We start from the raw sequence: 20,486 nt of genomic DNA, 5'->3' as shown, positions 1-20,486 counted from the left end.
TCCTAGGCTCTGTGGTTTAACCCACAGCGCCACCCGCGTCCCCAGGTTTGAAGCATTTAATGATTCTAAAAAGCATTGCATAGACTGAACTGGTGGACTGGTATCAGAGTTCTTTGGCTTTGGATATTCTTTAGATGTTTCACTGAGGAATTTCAAAGAAATTGTCTTCTTGCTTTGACTTTACTTAAAATTCCAGTGGAAACAGTTTTCCTGCCCCTGCCGGGTTACTCACCCTCCTCTGCTTGTTTATACTCCCCCCCTTTTTTTGGCTAAATGAAGGCAGAGGTGTGCCTGTATGTGCACCCTGACAAGTTAAACAGCTTTTATATGGATTGCTGGGTACATTATATTCTTGTATGATAGTGAGGGAATCTGTCCCAACCATAATTTGTCAGTTTCACCTCTGTTAAACCAGCCCAAAATTAGCTGGGTTGCCATCAACTGTTTCAACAGCTGTTTGTAATCTTAACAGTTTATTCTGAGGCGGTAAATCATTGTCAAAGCCAAATAGTCATTTCAAAGACGTTTTATAAAGAACAACAGGGTTTCTTCAGGCTTTTCAAATGAGCGTTAAGGAATGAACACCTTTGAAACTGAGAAGATCAACTAAGCAAATTTAAAACATACAGTCCCATCTCCTATTTAAAATCACTTCATAAAGGGGGGCCCCTTTGTAACATGTTTGAGAAGCGGGGTCCCAAAGACTAATAAATAGGTTGTGTGTGTTTTTAAGTGGCTAATTATTTCAAAAGTTAATGAGCAACATTCAAAAGAAGAGCTGAGTATCCACAGATTGGACTGTTGAAGCATTTTCTTTGCTGATTTATGAGGGACAGCCGAACACTGGGAACTGCGAGGATTGCTGGTGGCCTTCAACATATGCTCCAAATAGTTATCTGCTTTAGCTATAGATGTTATAGATATAAAACATGGCCCAGAATCAGTCAGTTACCAAGATAATAATAATAATAATAATAATAATAATAATAATAATAATAATTTAATGTATGAATTGCCTTTTAAATTTCTCAAGATGATTTTTAAACATAATACAAACAGCAAATAATAGTTTTTAAAACTGGGAAAAAACCTGAAGATAGGTTTTTAAACAATACACAATAAACAATGTAGCTTTCCAACAGGTTCTAGTTTGAGCAATCTTGAGAAAAAGGCAACGTTCCAGTAAAGATAATTGCACTTAAACTGAAAATACACACGCCACACAGTTGCATGTTTGTTTTACGCAGGATTTTTAAAAATGAAACTCAGCTATGGGAAGTCACAGTCATTAGCATAGCTGTCAACGTTTCCCTTTTTTAAAGGGAAATTCCCTTATTCCGAATAGGATTCCTCGCAAGAAAAGGGAAAAGTTGACACCTATGGTCATTAGTGGGGGGGAAAGGATCTACTTAACCCTTTTCCCCTGGCTGTTTTTTCCTCCTGCTCAAAAGCATACAAATACCCCAACTGCAAACATGTGGGAGCCATTTGTCCACAGTGGAAGTTTATGTTGATTCAAACTGCATGCATGTGTGTGAGTCCTTTCCACAGAATCAGCATCCATGATTTTTGCCATCCTTGCCATTTCTTAAGTGGGCAAGGCCAGGCCTTTTACTCTGCTCTAAATTTTCACAGCCAAAGGGAGGCTTAGGCCTGATTCACACACTTGTCCCTTAGTTGATTCCTGTATACTTAATGGCCGGCAACAACATGTGTGAACTGAATCTTTGTGAAGACAAGTGAGTTTGAAGGGACATACACATTCCATCTATATTGTAAATATGTATGGTGGCCTACTCATATGTGCAAGTATCATTTGATACATCGCTCTCAATCGGTGCTGGCCATGCCTGCATGGTCAACAATTTTTAGGGGAAGGGGCTATCAGTATATGATAAATGCTGCAATACTAGGAAAGTGAAAGTTTGAAGTATATTGTATGCACTGCAGAATAATGTTGTCAAAAATATAGTGCTTACCACTTTTCGTTTTTTTGTATTCCCTCTTTAAATTTCTTATGTGTCTTTGCTTCTCCTCAAACCTGCTGATACTTGCCGCAACAGACCAAATCCAAAACATCACACACACACACCTCAATTGAAACAGAAAGTGCATGGTAGGTTCTTGCCAAACACTTAAAGGCAATTATTATACATAACTGTTTAGGAATTTATATGTATAAATAAGTATAAATTTATATGTATAAATTCCTAAACAGTTAAGTATAATAATTGCCTTTATGTGGTGGATTTGCCTCTGTCGTAACTCTGAATATTCAGTCCAATAATTTTATTTTATCATCTCATGATTTAAGCTGTGATTTTGAATCCTGCATAATAAGAACAATGCATGTCATTAAAAACTGATTCTCAGACAATAAAAACACCTTATGGCTTTGAACAGTTCTGAAGCTGGGTGGGAGGAGAAAGAGACTGAGAAGTAACATTTTTTCCAAAGGCATTATAAGACAGATTGCAACGTAACAGTTCAGGTGTAGTTCAGCCTTGCAATGTTCAGAGAACGGTTTTCTGAATGACTTCAACTTATGGGAGTTTCTCCTGGGAACTGTATTTTAGCCACATAAGTGATCTTGTTGCGAGGTCCATTTTCAATTTTTGTAATGGGACCTGTGACAAGATGGTGTAAAAGTAAATAAATAGAGAAAAATAGAAAATGAGTTTGGGGTTAGACAAACCTATGCCAGCAGTGACTCTAGCACCAGCTGTGTAATATTGGCATAATGTAGTTGAGATCCTATGCAGTCCCAGCAGTGAAGTTGACAATAAAACTATACCAGTTTAAACAGATAACACAGCAACCCTGACATTTCCATAGCATATCACCCCCCCCCCCCCCCAATCCTAGGTGCTGTTGTAGAATTGCAGGGAAATTGCTGGGAATATAGGCAACCCTATATTCTTTGGTGGGGACTGTGCTTTAAATGTGCTCTAAAGGTTTGGTTTGTGGGCACCTTGTGGAAGGTGTCAGGTTTTTTTATAGATTATTTGACCTCATGGCATCACTACCGCAGTTACTGCAGAACTCTTGGCATAAATGCATAATAGGTGGTATGCCAAACACAAGTGGATTAGCCATGCCTCTGTTAGCTTACAACACAGAATTGAACAATACAGTGCTACCTCGGGTTACATTCGCTTCAGGTTACATACGCTTCAGGTTACAGACTCCGCTAACCCAAAAATATTGCCTTGGGTTAAGAACTTTGCTTCAGGATGAGAACAGAAATTGTGCAGCAGCAGCGCAGCGGCAGCAGGAGACCCTATTAGCTAAAGTGGTGCTTCAGGTTAAGAAAAGTTTCAGGTTAAGAACAGACCTCCGAAACAAATTAAGTACTTAACCCGAGGTACCACTGTAAGCCAGGGAAAGCCTTGTAAGTAGTAACAAGGCAGAGTTAACTTCAGCAAAAGTAGCCAGGGGTGGGGGGACATAGTGTCGAGATGCCTTTCTTTGAGGCCTTTTAAGGCCTAGCTTTTGAAAAAGAAGATAGAGGGGAGAATTGCTCCCTACATGGCAGAAGGTAGAATGGGCCACTTCATGCTAGCTTCCAGATTGGAATCTAATCACCAGACTCCTGGGGAATCCACCTTCCCCATTTAGCAGTGGATTGGTCTTTAGCCAGCATTTACGTTAAGCCGAGTTTCTGTTAACCAAGAATCTAAAATGGCAGTATGAAGTGAGTTTCATACCCTGTGTGAAGAGAAACACAAATGTCGGAGAGAAGGGAACGCGCATGCCTGTGGCTGGCTCCTCGGCTAACAGGGTGGCCACATGGTTTCTGCACTGCTTTAGTTGTGTGGAGGAGAAGAGAACCAAGGGTCCTGAAAACAGATGGGCTTTTATGAAAATAGCTGGTTCAGTTAGAGACACCTTTCTCATCTGCCACCACAGCCTCTCTGCTCCTAATTAAAGTCAAGCCAGCTCTGGCCAAATGAACGAGCTGAAAATGGGTAGAGGAGGGATATAATCTACTGCTAAGCATATGGTGGTATACATTAACTGCAAACATAAAGAATAGTAGCAGAGAAACAAATTATGGCTCCTTTGTATTATTATTTGTTGTTCTGCATTTCAAAAGGAAAGCAAAACCTTTTAATATGCAGGTGTGCATATATATATATATATATATATATATATATATAACCTGATACATACTGAGAAATAAAATTTACACACACACACACACCCTCTCTTTATGAGCATTAATTATATACCAGGCAAGGAAGCAATTGCCTGTGTGTTATGAAATATTAAATCAAAATGCTTCCTGTTTCCCAGATGTCCCAGAGATAAATACAGCAGTATTTTGAAGCCCCTCCCGGAGCTGTTTTGCCTGCAAATTTATAGTTTTGTCTCCGTTTTCCGAAAACCCTGTTTTATGTGAAGTATAGCACTCTTGGTAGTTTTTAAGGAGCAAACTCCTCTGGAGTGCCCTGTGCAGGCAACAATTCTCATGCAGATGGCTCACAAGGGAACTGAAGTCGAGAGGCTCCTTTAAGATGACAAATGGGTTGAAAGTGTTATTGTCTTTGATTGCATGCCTTACATCATCTGTATGTCGGAATAAGAGGGCTATGCTTTATCTTTAGCCATTTTATAAATATTTAAGCCCTTATAGTTGCCTAAAGATATTAAAGCATATTTTTACAGGATTTGGAATATAAATATTATATGTAGTACCAAAGATACCAAAGTGGTTTTAATGAATTCATAATTTTCTGTTCACTTTTTATTGGAATGTGGTTTATGTTCCAAAAGATCCATTTAAAGAACAGGACACTGCTCAGTTCCCAGACAACATATTAACTGATGGTAAATGTTATTGGAGCTGTTTTAAAATTATGGGAGGAAAGTTATAATAAAAGGAGGACCGGGAATTCCACGACGTTCTCTCTCAATCTCCTTGTTTTAACAAATGCAGCTAAATCACACACAGGCATAAACTCTCCATCTAACACTACTAAATACCTTGACTTGGAAGTAAGAGTGCTGCATCTGATGGAATTTACTTCTATGTGAATATAGGGATGTGGCTTTGTGCTGTTCAGTACAGTGAGACCTCTGAGTAAGTCATTCTTGGGCGGGGGGGTGTCGATCTATAACCTGCCTATGTTGAGGCAGACAAGTCAAATTTAGACCTGATTCATCAGCATTATCTTTATACAACTAAAATTAATTAATGCTGGGCTTTAGCACAGTACCAAATCATATTTTCAGATGTCTAGCTATTGTCACAGCCGGCTGAAAATCTTTTCAATAAAATGTAGAGAGTTTCTTCTTTAATATTTCACAAAGTTTCACTGGTTCCCAGTGGGAGCCTATTCTGGGTAATGCTTGCTAATTATCAACAACAAAACTAGACCTACAAAGCTGGCAAATTACCTGACCCTTTACATTTTAATGAGACAACAAGGGTTTCACGAAGTGATGTTGTTTCAGTGGTTAATGGTGTCAGCAATGTTGTAATTGTAGGTTGAGGCACATTAGCTGAACAACCCCCGAGTAAAAAGAGGGTTCTCTCAACAGGCCCTTTAGAGAATAGGACTAGGTATTATCATTAAGCCTGTGTCGTTTGCATGCCGCTAATCACTTACTTTATTATCTTGTGTATCCATTGTCTTTCTTTAATTGCTCTTTAAATTAAAATTAAAAATAGTTTCAATGCCCACAGCGGCTGTGATAGTATCTTGATTATGAAGATAGCTTCGACAAAATGGAACATATCGATAATATATTACAGGATTATGAGAGAGGTTTGATGTTATGGCTGATAGCCGGCAGCCTCCCGAGCATAATTCCAGGATATTTCCTTGTTTTGGCACATATTGTTTGTTTAATAAATGGTTATTTATGTGCATTTAGGCAATTACTTTAGGAAAGTTCATGAATTTAAAAATACAGTGTTTTCTCTTTGGCTTAGAAGGTTGTGCCTCCAAAGGAATGTTAACTTCAAGATGTTCCCAATGTATAATGGGAAGAACAAAGGGCTAGGGTTTTGTTGTGTCCCTGTTAATATTTTAGTGCACAACTGGCAGTGATGCTGCATGGCATCCCATCCATGTGGCATTCATTTAGTGCACTGTCCAAATGCTGGTCGATTCTAAATTCTTTTATAGCTGGCATGGGGAATATCTGGCCCACTGTTAAGTCTGCTAGGCCTCCCCATTTGGCCCACAAGGCCATTTTGGCAAAGCAACATGTATCTGCCCTAGACCTGATGTTGCACTGATACCAGGTGTGGGCAGGGGTGCCAAAAGGCTTTACTGGGCCCACTATACTGTATGTAGATTGGGTCTTCTGCTGCATTTGCCAAAGAGGACACGTATTTGCCTAACATTTATGTATACTTTATGTGGCATGCAAATCTGTACCTTCTTTCTCAGGTGGCAGTGGAACACGCAAAAATAAACCAGGGGTCACACGCAAGTAATAAGAAGCCCAACAGACATAATATCAACAGGTGGAGCATTCCCTAAAATTGTGGTTCCATACTGCAAAAGGCACATATCTCGTAAGGGCATGAGAGCCCTGCTCTCCTCCAACGCCTACCCTAAACCATAAAAATAATCCCAAGTTTCATGCATTGTAAGCAAGTTGTGTTGTTGTAGGTCTGACTATGCTACATTCACTGTAAGACCAGGTGTGACATTTCAGATGGAGGGGATCAAAAGTAATTTATGATTTACGGCAGTTCCGTTCAGATGATCATGATTGGGATAAATTCAAGATTTAATTAAAGCAAGCACAGAATAGATAATAACTCCAACATCCCTCCCATTTTTGAGCAAAAAAATTGAAATCCCTACTCAGCCATGAAGCTATTTTGGTGTTCCTGGGGCCATCACTATCTGTAAGCCTCATCTAACTCACAAGGTTGTGCAGATATAATAGCAAGGCGGAGAAACCTGTGTATGCAGAAGTTAAGTAGCATCAATTGCAGTGGTACTTACTCTTGAGTAAGTGTGTCCAGGATTGCAGCCTAAGAGAGTTACTCAAAGCTAGTTCAAGATGCTTCTTTAATGACTTTTAATGGCCAGAATAAGGTATTTTGTTACTGAGCATAGTTGGCTTGTGTTAAATACACCTTTGGGTGTATCTTTGGGTGAGTTTTGGAGAGGGCACTTGTGAATTGCAATGTGGCCAGTAAAGGGAACACAAGTCCAAGCTTTGCAGCTAGTTAACAAAAAGGCAACGTGGTGGGGAGGGATGTTTTTTATTTTGCAAATTCGTATTATTACTTAGGAGGGAAATGTTGCATTTTTAGTAACATTAAAACAAATTGATTTATTCCCATCATCTGTGGCCATAGTAAATCAACTGTGAAGCATATTTCGGTTTAAAGAGAGACTTACATTTCCCCAAGTGGCTTCAGTTTACATTTACTTTTGCAATAGCAATCAGTGTGGAGAAACCTACTGCAAAATTATGCTGTTTCTGGCTTGCCTTAAAAATTTCTCCCGAGGACTCTCCAAATTCACTTCGAAATTCATTTTAGGTGATAGTGAAATCTAATGACAGTCTAAGGATGTTCAGAACCCTCCTGGGAAATTTCACTAGGTGAAGATAAACTCTTGTATCTTCCTTGGAAATTTCTTAGATGATCTCCTTAATCAGCTGTGACCTTCATCTTAGATGGAATTCCAGAGCTGTTTCAGCTGACTGATTCTTTTTCCACTGAATTTTTCAATGGTTCTGTTTTATTCAATGGAAGACAACTGTGTCTTTTGCACACACGTGTGTGTGTGTGTGTGTGTATACTATCACATCTCACAGGCTTGAGCTTCCCCAGCACACCTTTGCTTACTCTGAAAGTGACTGAGGCTGGTGGCTCCTCCCTGCCCCCCAATTGCCTCTTACCATGAAAAGAATTGCCCTTATGCTTACTTATAATGGGTAAAATATATATTTCAAAGATCTTACACTACAGTTTAGATTATCACAATGCGTGATTAGCTTTGAGTCATTCTTTTGTATTTTAAATGCCTTATTAGTATGCTGCATTTTATGGTTATCAAAGGTGCACAATTTGTAGTTATTAGAGGGAATACAGAAAATTCGTAGTGTGTGTGTGTGTATTTTCCAAGAATCTTAAGACAGACTCAGAATCACAGGATCATCTAGTCCAACTCCCTGTAATGCAGGAATCTCAAGTAAAGTATCCATGGCAGATGGCCATCCAAGGACAGACCACCACCTTCCAACAGAGTCCATTCCACTGTCGAACACCTCTTACATTCATGCTAGGAATGTTATCAGGAAGAAAAGCAAGACATGATTTTTAGCATTACTTTGCTCCATGTCCAGCTGCAGCGCTCTGATCCTTTACTGCCATTCTTGCTGCATGGAGATGTTCTGGATGCTTGCTTCACAAGATTTATATACCACTTGATTGCAATAAAACCTCAAAGTGGTTTTTGGAAAGAATGAAACTATCAGTAAAAAGCATTTGAAAACATCTGTTTGAAATGTAGGGGGTGGGATATTTAAAATGGTAAGCTGAAGACCATATTAAAATGCTTGTTGACATTCTACTGGTCTGGATAGGCTTGCCTAAACAAACATGCTTTTAGCAGGCGCCGAAAAGAGTACATTGAAGGTGCCTTCCTGATTTCCAAAGTGCCCGGCCTCCCTCCCCGAAGCCTGAAATGTTGCCATAGGAACACGGGGCGCTGCCTTATACCATGGGTCCAGCTACATTGACAGGCAGCGGTTTTCCAGGATTTCAGACTGGGATCTCCCCCTGCCTTACCTGGAGATGCTAGGGATTCAGCTGGACCTGCTGTGTTCAAAGCAGGTGCCTTACCACTGAGCTGAAGTCCTTCTCCACAGCCCAGGGTGCTGTGTCTCCCCTGTTCATTACACTGACTATGCACAAATGAGTCCTTCCTTCCGGTAGGCTTTGTCATCTTAACAGCATAACTGGAAAAGCACTGCCAACTACAGATCTACAGAGATACCGTATTTTTCACTCTATAGGACGCACTTTCCCCCCTCCAAAAATTAAGGGGAAATGTGTGTGCATCCTATGGCGCGAATGCAGGCTCCTTGGCTTCAGTGATAGCAACGCAAAGCCTCCAAAGTGCAGAGGGAGCGCTCCCTCCATGCGCCGGAGGCTTTGCGTTGCTTTCGCTGAAGCCTCGAGAGCGAGAGGGTTCGGTGCGCACTGAGCCCTCTCGCTCTCCAGGCTTCAGGGATAGCCGCCTGAAGCCTTTGGAGCGCAGCAGGAACTCGCGCTGCACTCCGAAGGCTTTGGGTTCCTTTTGCTGAAGCCGGGAGAGCAAGACTCTCCTGGCTTCAGCAGAGAGGGAGAGCTGCGCAGCGCCCCTTCAGCGAAGCGGGAGGAGAAATGGAAGGGGCTCCGTTTCTCCTGCCACTTCGCTGAATGGCCACTGAGCAGAGAGGGGGAGAATTTTTTTCCCCTGTTCTGCCCCTCCTATGGTCCGGTGCATCCTATAGAGCGAAAAATACGGTAATATGTGTATGGGAAAAAGAGGCTTCCGTTGTTTGGTGCTAGTGGAACAATGCCGTTAACTATATAAAGAAATTGATGATTAGCCATCATATATAGCATAAAACTCTTCAATAATAACAGTCATTGTTATCCATCAGTCTGTACCTATTATCAGGTAACATAAATCCATACTCCCTGTAGTACATTATTGTAAAAGGTATTTATTTTAATGGAAGGCAGTGGCATAATAGGTATTTCAGCAAGGGGCAGTGTAGCATAATGTTTCTGATGTGTTTTGTATTTCAACATAGCATCATTTCTGCGCAATCTGAACATTCTCTTGCACACTGTAAGAGATTTTATTAGCTCTTTTCATTCCAATTATTATTACTTACTTATTCTTAAATTTGAATACAGCATATAAAAAGTGTTTCTTTATAATAAAAAAGTGAAGAAGGAAAAATAAATACAAGGGTACAATTAACAACTGCAATTTTTAACCTACTGTATTTTGTGTAAATGAGTTCCAAATTTAATTCTATTTGTCCATGCAAAGTTTATGTCTATAAGCAGTCCATTCATCGGTTGGCATGTGTAGTCAGGTCTTCAATCCACTGAATAAATGGAGCTGCACATTTATCTTTCCAATGTATCTATATCAGAATCCATTTTTGTTGCCCAGTTGTCAAATTCCATATAGTAGGTATGTCATTCAAAAGAATATTATCCTCTTAAATTTCTGTTCCAATTTACTTCCAATTATGAGGAAGTACTTTTGTTTGTTTGTTTATCACACAGCACCTGTTTTGCTTCCTTGTGGTCACTGCGAAGGAATATAACTTTAGGCACTTGCATTGACCAAAGGAAAAACTGGGATGCAGCATGCAAGGTTCAGACTGTGTTCTGCATGCTTTCTCTCAGGACTGGACCAAGGTCTTAGTGGATTGGTCTGCACAGTTGTTGTTGTTTTTTTACTGTTGTTTTTTTTTTAAGAGAAGCTTATCTCTCTAGTATGTTTGCTTCCCCATAAAACCAAAAGCAAAGCATCTATTGTATTCTGGTTATTCTTACTTTGAGATATCGGCTCATTCTTTTGGTATCTTCTTTGTCCTGTGTAACTACAAAGAATTCTTGCCCGCCACACAAGTTTAGGGCCCAAACAAATGTGATGTTAAATACACAAACGCCTTCAGCATGCCTGTTTTCCGCATTGTAATAGGAGCAGCTGAAAGAAGGGTTTGTGGAAGAAAGCGGGATCGGGACCGCAGGGAGAGCAATAATCCTTCCCCCTCCCCATGGCATTCTCGTTTAAAATGATGCCCCCCCCACTGAAGCTGTTATTAGCCTCAGAGCTCTTGGATTAATAGCAGCTTTGAGGGTGGACAATTTCATAGCTCTAAAACCACATTTCATTCCAATATAGGCTGTCTGCAGTATCCTTACAGCCGCATTGGCTAGCCACTGTAGCTAAGTAGTGAGTAAGGAGAGGGCTTATCAGCACCGCAATACATTCCCCCCTCCCTCTGTTGCCACTTAACATCACAGCAGCTCCCTCTTCCTGCTTCACTTAATGCTCAGCAATAGCTACTAATAGCATTTGGAATGTCATATTCCAGTTCCTCAAATATAGGCAGCCGCAATTTACATATTGTACAAATGGTTTGCTAATTATACCAATTTTGCTCTGAGTTTTGTGTGGGGAAAGCAAACTTTTTTGGAGGCTTTATGAACAAGTGCAAGGAATAGGTACACACGTCGATGAATCACAAGGCTCCTGCAGGCCATTGAACATTAGATTTGCTCTGAAAGGGCAAAATATTGGCCCAGGCTATTTTGGGCTGGAAATCCCTACCACCCCCATTGACAGAAAATGACCAGATGGGGCATTTTTTAGTTTTGTCTGCCCCTTTGGCTTGCCCCACTCCCTGGTTCTGTACATTTGGTGCTCGGAAGATTTGCCGAGCACCGGAAAAAGTGTCCCACGATTTGATCACAACCCAGAACCCAGAAAGTGGCTCCAGTAGCAGACACCATCCCATTGCAAGGTGGCGAGGTGAGAGTGCAGCGGGCAGGCCTTTTCTCCATGGAGACCTGGCCTGGCACAAGGGTGTGCTTTGCATTGGTTTTAATTGTGCCTCATTGCGGTTTTATTCATGTACACATCTGCAGGCCCTACCAAACACACAAAGCTGGTCAAAAACAAGAAAGGGGAGATGGTAGCACCAGAAAACGTGATGAATGTTGAGGTCCATAAAAATGCCATTGAAGCACATTTTAAGGCTCCATTTGCCTTACCCTGTACACCTGACATTTTCATACTAGTTAAAAAGTAATTGTACTCAGAGACCTGGAATTTCCGTTAACATCGTCTGCTAAAGAAATTGTTGAAATACGTATTGCAGAAGCGGGGAGGGAAGACTGCTGTGGTTATTACAGCTGCTGCTCAGGGGAGCTATTCAGATGCCTCATTTATTGGAGCTTAATAGATTAAAAGTCCAAATTGAGTCTCATGAAATAAGCCTAATCAAATTCTAATCTGCATAATTTCCCCATAAGTGGCAATGGGAATTTTTTTTATATAATTTATGTTTGAGCAGTTGCCAGTCATGTGTTAAACAGCATTGTTGTGTTTACTTAACAAAATATGTTTTGTTCTTTGTTTGCACTGTTTTTATTTTTGCTTTGCTTTTTTCTCACTTAAAAAGCCAGGTGCCTATAGAAGTCTTCCCTAAGTTGCATTTAAAATTCCCTTTCTGAAACAGTGAGCTTCCGTTTACAACTCATTGAGAACCTGCCTTAGCAAACGTAAGGATTAATGCAGTTTAATTAATTTGAGCACAGGTCACAATTTCTTAATACCAAGACTAAATTTAACACTGGTTTGTACCAGAAAGCAAACAGAGGTTGGATAAGAATTTCAAAATCATGATAATTACACTCAGATCTTGTGAAATGGTTCATTCATGCCAAGTGGAACATACCAGTAGTCAAATAACATAATCAGTATTCAAGTCTGCTGCTTGTTGCGTTTGTCCAGGTGAATGTATTTAGGCATGTATGTGACTTTCCCAAGAAATTTCTTGCTGAAATTTCTTACCACCTCTGAAAATCCCTTGGATGTTTGATCAAAGCAGGAACCACCAGTTTTATCCTGAAATTTCACTGTAATCCTATTTCAATGACAACGCTTTTTTTAAAATGAAGGAACAACTAGATGTGATACTAAGAAAGCTATGGTAGTATTTCCCACTGTTCTAAAAAGTTTAAGAGCAGTCTTGCATCCTTCCATCCCTTCATTTTCCTTATAAAAATCCCTTGTGTATCTGCTATTTGTCCTGTGGGAGAAACATAGAAGGACATTGTTGTATCTGCCCCCCTCCACCCCAGAAATAACAGGGGTGGAGTTTTTTTTTTTTTTTGGGGGGGGGGGTTATATGGAAATTGGTAGGGAAATTAAGCACCTGCTCCTTAAACACTGTAGTTCAGATTAGATTTGAAGCTCCCATAGCAATTATTAAACTTTTTAAAAGAAGCAAGGCTATTAAACTTTTTAACAATTAGCCACACACAATCGCTTTGTCAAATGTGAAATAGCTCTGAATGACACATTTTGTGGGACAAATATATGAAAATCAAGGAGAAACTGGGTCAAATTTGTGTTCGCATGCACTTCTGTGTATATATGGGGGGGGGGTGTCTTTGGATAGCACTGTGCAAAAAAACTGACCTTCCCCTTAACATTTCAGAAGTCTTTAACCTGAACGTATCTGCTAACTGGATTCCCCCACTCCTTCCATTACACATTGGGTATATATGTGAGGGTGCCAGCTAAAATATAGCTATTAGCCCCAACTGTCTGGTTAACTTTAGTTTGGGAAGCGGTAATTTCCACACTGGCTAAATACACGACTTGCTTTTGTCTCTCCTCGAAAATACTGTTAGTCTACTGTGCAGAGTTTAATACCTAAGGAGCACTCTGCCCTGGGGTCTGTTCCCCTTGGTGGTGGGTTAAGCGGTTCCCTGTTTGTAGCCTATGAAATTGGCTTATAAAACTTAGTTTTCCTGCTCTCTTGATGATAGGTGTATGATGTCAGGGTGAACCCTTTCTAAAGGGGTGTTCAGAGGGGTGCCCATAGAGGTAGCAGAAGCCATAGAGCAGAGGGCCCAGAAGTCAAGCAAGGCAAAAACATGATTCCTTTTGAGCATAAATGCCCTTTCAGCGAAGGAAAAGAATATATTCCTTTAAGACTACAAGAAATAATTGTATGTGTGGTTTTTTGTTTTTGTAAGCAGCTTTAGTTTAGTGCGTTGTGTAACTGGGATTAAGAGAAAATAATAAAGATGTGCTTTAATATTAAGAGGTTAGATCCAATCAGCCTTTTTTGCTTGTGTCCGCAGAAGTCACTGCTTTCATCTCTTGCTCTGCAGCTTCTGATCACCAGGACTGGCTTTTTAGAGGCTGCAGCCGGAAGCGGGCAGGAATCCCCATATCCTGACTGGAACATAGACTAAGGGTCCAAGCCAATATCCTCGAGACTATTTAAATATAATAAATATGGCAACTCCTTCCAACACTGGGTGGTAGCTATCAAACTGCAAGATGTCTCACACTGCCTTCAGTAGCTCAAATAAGCTTTTGGCACAATTAAAAATTAAATTGAATAAATAGATATAAATTTAATGTAATTATCCCCCCTAGCAACCTACCAATTAAAGCTGCCCTTTTCTCAGGCCCACGTCATGAAATTTCCATAACATATGATGATGTTATTGAAGATGATGATGGTGCTGAAGAAGGAAAAAAGTTTATTTAATGGTCCACTGAGAGACTCCCCAGCCATTTTCAAGTGGTTAGCAGAGGAAGGGCTTGGAGTGTGAGAATGACTCTTCTAGACAATAAACTGAAGCAACTGCTAGCATTGTGGCTCCTAATTAATGTAGGGTTGTTTTATGAACCAAAGGAAAATCAACAATAACAGTCACCCCTCTTCAGTTTTATGGGCCCTAATATTTAAGCTTGGATGACTGAAAACATGAGAAGGCAAATGAAAATGGATATTTTGAGTAAAGCGTGTCATTTCTGAATGAAGGAGGGCTCTGTGAAGTAGAAGAGAATCTCTTCACATCCCCAAACAGCACTTACATCTCATGACTTAACCTGTTTCTGGTGCTGTAATGAAATACTGCTTTCCTAATACCCTGTGACCTGAATTCCTTCCTGCTTTGTGGGTGCTATTCCTTGACGTACAAATCTGTATTTTCTCAAGTCAGCATTTGATGATGGATGTCAAAATACAGGCCATGTATTATGCATATATAGCATTACCGATTTAAGGTGTTTACTTGTCAAGTTGAAGAAATTCAAAAACTTCACATCCACTGAATTCGCACAGCTGTCACTTGCAGTTTTTCATACTTTCAAATAAAAGTTGTGATAAAACAGTTTATTTCCTTCACTTTTTTTTACTTTTTTTTTTTTTTTTTTTTTTTTGAAGGAAGAAAATAGGCAGCATCTAAAATTTATGCTTTGGGCTGGCTAGAAAAGACTGCAAAGAGGATGTTCCTGGAGGAGGACCTGCTTTCTACCTCTCTTCTCCCTGCCAGCTCTCTAAGAGAATGGAAATAATAACACTTAACATTTATATAAATAAGCAAATCATTTCCCCTGGCAACCCTGGAGTGGACTTGTTTCATTCCTGTTGCTCTAAAGGCGCATTTATTTTATTGAAATATGGCACCCCCAGACTGGCAAACCAGACAACCTTTATTAGTTTATTTTGGTGAGGAAATGCCAACCAGCCATTTAATTCCATGCACTGAGTGCTCTGTTTCTGAGTGAAAAGATTACTCGCAAATGTTTTAAATAAATACATTTGTATACAGTTGTGTAGAACTAGCTTTCCATTCAGGGAGAAAGTGCAAGCCATTTAGTACTTTTTTCTTCTGTGCATTTGCTTTGTGTATACAATTTGAAATTATAAAGCTGCTGACAGTCTCACAGAAATGTCATATGCGTTTCAAACAAACACTGGAGAGGGGATAGTGGGGGTGGGTGGGTTGAGGCTAAAAGCTGGCTTGCTGCGGTGAGTAGGAAGAGTCCATGTATTTATATTGCAGCCATATTTTGCTTAGAGAAGAATGCAAAGGACTACCAGTTCCACTTTGGAGAAGCTCTGAATAATGCAGCCAACTATAGTCTGATTTTCTCCTGTTTCCAAAAACTCTTTTCAAACACTGCTGGTCAGATACACCTAATAGAGCAAAGTGTTTCACTTCTTGGCCTTGACTGCTGACGTATAGATTTCCTCCCTGGGACAGCATACGGATATTCAGGGGGTGGAGCCTTGTAGTGCAAGTAAGGACGAGGGTAAGGATAGCAGCACAGCCCTGTTCCTTGTTTTAATTACCTTTTAAACCGATTAACCATTCTGTCGTATGATAAGGTCTGTAAGATAGCATGGCATGGAAGGCATAGGTCAGTACAGAGATTTCAGTCCACTAATCTGAAATAACAATGCTGCAACTCAGCTAGGTATCCCTTACATACCATTCTGAGCTTCTTGGAGCAATCAAAACCAGCATGGTTCTGATTTTTTTACTGATAAGGAAAACATGGAAGGAATACATGGAGGGGGGGAGAGATCCAACTAGGATTGTCCTCAGTATCACTTGATGTTCTCGCTCTCATTTTGAAAATATATTTATCCACATTATGTAAATAAAAACAATTCTGTTGATACAGTACTATACTAGACTACACTGAACTGACGTGTTTCATTGTTTCTTGGATTGTCCTTGGAGACTCCTGCCACGCCATTGCCGCACCCTCTGAGAACCCCTGGCCTAAGAAGATCTAGACAGGCACATGTTGTTGTTGTTTAGTCATTTAGTCGTGTCCGACTCTTCATGACCCCATGGACCAGAGCACGCCAGGCACGTCTGTCTTCCACTGCCTCCCGCAGTTTGGTCATGCCCAGTTTGGTATGCCCAGGAATAGACCATGAACCATTGAAAGCTGTTAAATAAGTGGTAACCCAGTGTAACACCTAAATTTTGGCATGATGTTTTCTCCGCAGGGTTTTCACCACCAGGAATGGACAGATCATCACCAGACAACAGCCCGGTGCATGGCCTTCTACGTCAGCACTCCATCACAACAGGAATTGATATCCCTATTATAACAGAATTAGGTAAGAGAAATTGAAGGTGATCTGTTCTTGTTTGCTCATTTCTTTACCCTTCTTCTCTCCCTCTTTGCCAGCCTAAGGAAATGAATACAGGTCATACATAGTACCTTTCATTTAATGTACTGATGTTTAATTATTCTTGTGAAGGAAGGCGGCGGGGGGGGGGGGGGGACAATGATTAAGCAAGCTCTTTCACTGAAGCCTGAACATAATTTTACTTCTTCCCTTATTTGGTGACAGATCTTCAGAATCTGCTCTATAAAACAAAGCTTGGATGCACCACCAGAGGGGGAACAGAAATCAGTGCTAAGAGTGGGGCTGATCCCTACATTCAGATAGAAGCATGGGTGGGCAACCTGCCACAGCTCGAAGGTCCACAGGCTACTGCCCACCATTACACTCTGTTGTTTGCCTCTTGCCTTTCAACAAAACCACCTTAACACTTTCCTCCCCTTGCAGGTGGTTGTGGTAGTAAGAGCCATTGCATTGAGTGCAATTATCCCCCAGTTTACACTTGCCCGCTGGATTACAGCACCCCTGTGGGCAGATGCAGGATTGCACATCTGTTTATCAGGACTGATGTGCCAGAGTAGGTGCGGCTCTTTGGTTGCAGAGGAAATGCAACCCTTTGCCCCGTGTGCTACCTGCATCTTAACCAAAAATAAATATTTGCTTGTTCATTCCTCTGCTCTTATGCCAACAAATTAATAACTAATTTGTTCCATAATGGCATTGGGAGTGTTATCATGGAGAATGTGGCGACCGTTTGCTTGTTTCCCATTTCTGCTGTGGCATTAGACTAGTGAGTGTTGTCAAGCAGTGTGAAGCGTGAAAGCCATTCTGTTTCTCATAGTAAAGGCAAGCTTGATTTGTAGTCCTTTTGTCCTGTTCACTTTCTTTCCATTTAGTTTTAGACCTTACCTGTCTTATCCCTTACTTTATTCTCTTTCTGTGCCTTCTTTCCCCTTCCACCCCAATCCCCTCCTAAACACTTTACTTATTAGCTAAGCCTGGCAAACTTCTGCCTTTGGTTTCAATCAGTCAGGAAAAAAACAGTGGAACTCACATTCTAATGATAACTGAACTGGGTAAGAAGTGCCTTTTTCCTTCACATCAACTGTCTTTTGTTTTATTGTTGTTCCTACTGTCATCAGCTTTCTCTTTTATTTATCTGGCTGTATCAGAGGGGGCTACCCTCAGAGCACCGCTTTGAATGTGTTTTATTTGTGATTCCAGTTGAAATCGACTGTCTTGTTCTGGCTTTTCTTAATGATTTCCCCCCCCCCTCCATACGCAGCATCAGTAAATCTTTGATCACACTCATCTGACCTGCCGGCTGCTCCCATAGTATCTTCACACCAATTCATTTTTCTTTGGTCTAGACATTTTCGCTCTCTCTCTCTCTTGCTTTGCTTTCCTTTAAAAAAAAAATCTAGCCACCTGTCAATTTGACTGACATGTCTTAACAGCTCTCAGAGGAGTCAAAGAAGAAATAAGAGACATTTTAGGTGGGGGAGAAAGAAACTCCAGCATCAGCTCTTCCCTTAAGCTGTTGGTTTGTTTTGGGGGCCCACTTTCCACACAAAAGCTAAGGGTTCTGATGTCCTGAAACCAGCTAAGCTTCTAAACAGGCTTCTTTGGGAAAGTGAAATTTTGATTAGCACTTCCTGTGGCAAAGTCCTGCACTCTTAAACCAATCCTACCTCTAGTCCCATCTTAGCTCAGAGACATTTCATACTAATCCTAGCAGGAGAATGTAGGCCAGGACGATAAAGCTATTGAGGCTTAGCCTTGCAACGTTCACATTAGATTTTGCTGCGATTCGGAAATTGTCACCATGTAAAAGGTGGGAAAGCTTTTGTGTCAGGTATTAGCCTTGTGTGAGTTATTAGTCTTTCAAGTCTGCCAGTAGGAAGTGGTATATACAATGCTGCTGAAGATTGTGCCTTGGTTTAATTTAGCATTTGAAAACAGACTCTTGTCTTCCCCAAAGGTCCATTTTTGAAGCGGAATGTACTCTCTCAAATAGACATTTGCTTCAAAAAGAAGAAGAAAAGAATGTTAAACAAAGCAATTTTGTTATTCATTGACTATAAGACACACAGGGGTTTTTATAAATGGAGAATGTCAATTCCCAACTGCAGCCTCACGTTCATCCTTTTAGTGTGAACTAGGCTCACACATTTTGTGGCCAAAATTTGCCTGGGAAAAGGGAGTGCTCATAATAAGGCGTGTAAAACACACTGTAGCGTTTCTGCTGTATAATATTAGGACCAGAGAATATGGGTCCAGGACACTGTCTCTATTTCTTTCTGACCATCTTTTTTTAAAAACAAACAAACAAAAACAAACCACTTGTACTCTGCTTTGATGGCCTCTGGTCATGAAGCGGTTTATAAATCTATTAAATAAATAAAGCAAATCTTCCTCACACTGATCCTATTTTTTCAGATACGGTTTAATTTCAGGTGAAATTCCTCAAATGTGCCACACCAGGTCTGTTATAGGAAGCCATCTGGGCCTTTATTTGTCTTTGAACTGAAACAGTATTTTGTGTGATTTCTATTGTGTAATGTAAAGCTGGAGTTGTTCCCTCCTACTGACAAGGCAATCTTGGTTGTGCTCCTGATGATACCAAGAAACTCCTCATATGGGAAAGTTATTTCACCTTTTGGGACATTCACATTTCATAACGATCAGCTGGTGTTTGTTTATTTGTTTCCCCTCCCAACACTCATTTCAAACACCCATTTAAACTCTATTCTCACCATTCACCTATGTTTCTGGGGACACACACACACCCGGACACATGTAGCATGACAAGGTCTTCTGCTGGTTTATTTATTTGTTAATCATTATCTTTTTAGTGAATGATTCAAATGTTCAGTTTCTGGACCAAGATGATGACGACGACCCTGATACAGAACTGTATCTCACGCAACCTTTTGCGTGTGGAACTGCATTCGCAGTCAGCGTGCTGGATTCTCTCATGAGCGCAGTAAGTATCCAGTGTTTTCTATTTCCTCATTACACAGATGGTTGAAACCTGCCATTTCGACCACAGCTCTGCTGGAAAACAGACTGCTCCTTTTACCTGACCTTGAATGTCTCACTCTGCCTGTACATCCTTAACTTTTCGATCAGCGCTGGTAGAAGTAGTACAGTCAGAAACCAGTGGCTCATAGGTTGTAGAGAAAACACAACTTTTCAGCTGGGGAAACATCTCCCAGTGCCTCATTTGCCTTAAGAACTACAGTGGGGACAAACAAGCAAAGTGGTCTGAGAATAGGTTGCTCAAGTGCCCTTGTGACATAAAGCTAGGCCTCTGTCCTTCAGTCCACAACTAGTTGCATGGTTGAAAACACCCACCTCTAATTTTGCTCCATGCTGTGTAATTCAAATGTTGTCTCAGCTCACGTGTGCAGCCTACATCCAGGATGGAGAATAAATGTTGCATGCACAACAGGCCTGGAACTGCTACTGCTACTGTAGGAACAAATGGCTGCAGGAGTGGTAAGACACAGGGACTCATTCTGTACGCTATTTTGGACCTCCCCCACCCCTTTAAAGAATCCTGTCCAAAATGCAAGGATGTTCCCATATGGCTACAGATAAAGTCACCTAAAATGAATGCAGGTAAGAAGCAGGTAACTGAGGAAGGAGGCAGTGGATAATTGGGGGGGGGGGGTCTCAAGAGAAAGACAATATGTAGAAGCCAGCCATCCAGCCAAGGAGTTGTGCAGGGATATGGCCAAGTACGGGGCTCACAAGAAACACAGCTGAGGAAGTAAGCAGTTCCCTAATGAGGTAAGTTATCATATTTAAGAGTG

The 20,486-nt window shown here is 40.8% G+C and overlaps 2 protein-coding genes across 39 annotated transcripts in view; one reads left to right on the top strand and one right to left on the bottom strand.

The window, feature by feature from the left end:
- The window catches only part of LOC307216587 (uncharacterized protein), a 203,732-nt gene that overhangs the window by 34,871 nt on the left and 148,375 nt on the right, over positions 1-20,486 (bottom strand). The window contains exon 6 of one of the 24 annotated variants that reach the window (XR_013839178.1): positions 2,267-2,627. The exons of the other annotated variants lie outside the window; for them this stretch is intronic. The gene's annotated coding sequence lies outside the window, so the exon portion shown is untranslated. Of the gene's footprint in view, positions 1-2,266; positions 2,628-20,486 lie in introns of those variants that run through there. 24 annotated transcript variants of the gene reach the window in all.
- The window catches only part of KCNMA1 (potassium calcium-activated channel subfamily M alpha 1), a 559,506-nt gene that overhangs the window by 508,853 nt on the left and 30,167 nt on the right, over positions 1-20,486 (top strand). For 8 of the 15 annotated variants that reach the window (XM_079976992.1, XM_079976994.1, XM_079976999.1 and 5 more), the window contains 3 exons: positions 16,546-16,659; positions 17,661-17,744; positions 19,524-19,654. In XM_079976992.1, coding sequence (XP_079833118.1) covers positions 16,546-16,659; positions 17,661-17,744; positions 19,524-19,654 — 329 coding nt within the window. The remainder of the gene's footprint in view (positions 1-16,545; positions 16,660-17,660; positions 17,745-19,523; positions 19,655-20,486) is intronic. The other 7 variants (XM_079976987.1, XM_079976997.1, XM_079976996.1 and 4 more) reach the window with 1 other exon arrangement.

This window comes from Podarcis cretensis (genome assembly GCF_951804945.1).
Source record: "Podarcis cretensis genome assembly, chromosome: 5".
Lineage (NCBI taxonomy): Eukaryota > Metazoa > Chordata > Lepidosauria > Squamata > Lacertidae > Podarcis > Podarcis cretensis.
The sequence above is the reverse complement of the archived record's forward strand: the minus strand, read 5'-3'. Positions and strand labels throughout refer to the sequence as shown.